A 1520-nucleotide genomic window follows, 5' to 3' on the forward strand; every position below is an offset into this window, starting at 1 on the left:
TTGGATCTTCTGAAAAATAAAAATCCTCTGAAGAATTTTTTTTCTTTTGTTTTGAGACGAAGTCTCACTCTGTCACCCAAGCTGGAGTGCAGTGGCGCGATCTCGGCTCACTGCAACCTCCGCCTCCTGAGTTCAAGTGATTCTCCTGCCTCAGCCTCCCAAGTAGCTGGGACTACAGGCGCAAGCCACCATGCCTGGCTCATTTTTATATTTTTAGTAGAGACGGGGTTTCACATGTTGGCCAGGCTGGTCTCGAACTCCTGAACTCATGATCCGCCCACCTCAGCCTCCTGGGATTACAGGCATGAGCCACTGCACCTGGCCTCTGAAGAAGTTTTTAAAGTTTTCTGATACTCACCAACAAGTTGTACTCTCCCTGAAGACAGAAGTGTTGGATCATCCTTCCTGACATTATTTATTGAGTCATCTACTAGCTCTTTAATGTGATCAATTCCTATGACTTTTCCACTACATCCAACCTGGAAAAGAGAAAACAATTCAGTAGCTCATTGGGCTACATTTGTTTTTCTAAAGTATCATGGAAGTTTTTCTTTATCTAAAGTCATATTCTGCAAAGAGAAAACAAAAATAGCTTAAACCTCCAATTAGATTGCTAAATACTCAGTTTATTAGAAATTATTTACCATATATACAACTTTCTCAACTATCCTTCTCATTGAATAAAACTTTTAATACTAAGAAAAATTATTTCTTAGATTAAATCTAGAACTTTGAAGACAATTACCAATATTTAATAGTAGTGCAATAATTTTTTATTTAAATTCCATCTAAAGTATAGCTTTAAATATTAAGATGTTACATAAAGAATTTGACAGGAAGGAATTTCTACACTTGATTCTACTGCTGTTAGTAGAAAACATGAAAATATATACAGTGGCTCATACCTATAATCACAGCACTTTGGGAGGCAGAGGCAGGCAGATTGCTTGAGCCCAGGAATTTGAGACCAGCCTGGGCAACATGGCGAAACTCTGTCTCTACAAAAAAATTAAAAGACTAGCCAGGTGTGGCGGCCTGTGCCTGTTATCCCAGCTACTCAGGAGGCCAATGTGGGAGGATCACTTGAGGCTGGGAGGCAGAGGCCGAGATCATGCCACTGCACTTCAGCCTGGATGACACAGTGAGACCCTGTCTCAGAATATGAAAAACAAAAAGCAACAACAAAAATCCCTTCCTTGCATATTTATTTTTTATTTGAAAATTAAAATATTAAGTATAGGCAAGGCATGGCAGCTCACTCCTATAATCCCAGCACTTTGGGAGGTCGACGCAGATGGATCCCGAGGTCAGGAGTTCAAGACTAGCCTGGCCAACATGGTGAAACCACGTCTCTACCAGAAATACAAAAATTAGCTGAGTGTGGTAGCACACGCCTGTAATTCCAGCTTCTTAGGAGGCTGAGGCAGGAGAATCGCTTGAACCCGGGAGACAGAGGTTGCAGTGAGCCAAGATTGCACCATTACACTCTCCAGCCTGGGCAACAAGAGTGAAACTCGGTC

General features: G+C 41.5%; 1 protein-coding gene across 1 annotated transcript in view; it reads right to left on the reverse strand.

Annotated features, from left to right (window-relative positions):
- PCMT1 (protein-L-isoaspartate (D-aspartate) O-methyltransferase) overlaps positions 1-1520 on the reverse strand; it is a 54412-nt gene that overhangs the window by 13813 nt on the left and 39079 nt on the right. The window contains 1 exon segment of the mRNA XM_017505737.2: positions 359-479. Within this exon segment, the coding sequence (XP_017361226.1) occupies positions 359-479 (121 nt within the window).

This window comes from Cebus imitator, unplaced genomic scaffold (genome assembly GCF_001604975.1).
Source record: "Cebus imitator isolate Cc_AM_T3 unplaced genomic scaffold, Cebus_imitator-1.0 Scaffold341, whole genome shotgun sequence".
In the NCBI taxonomy this organism is placed as follows: domain Eukaryota; kingdom Metazoa; phylum Chordata; class Mammalia; order Primates; family Cebidae; genus Cebus; species Cebus imitator.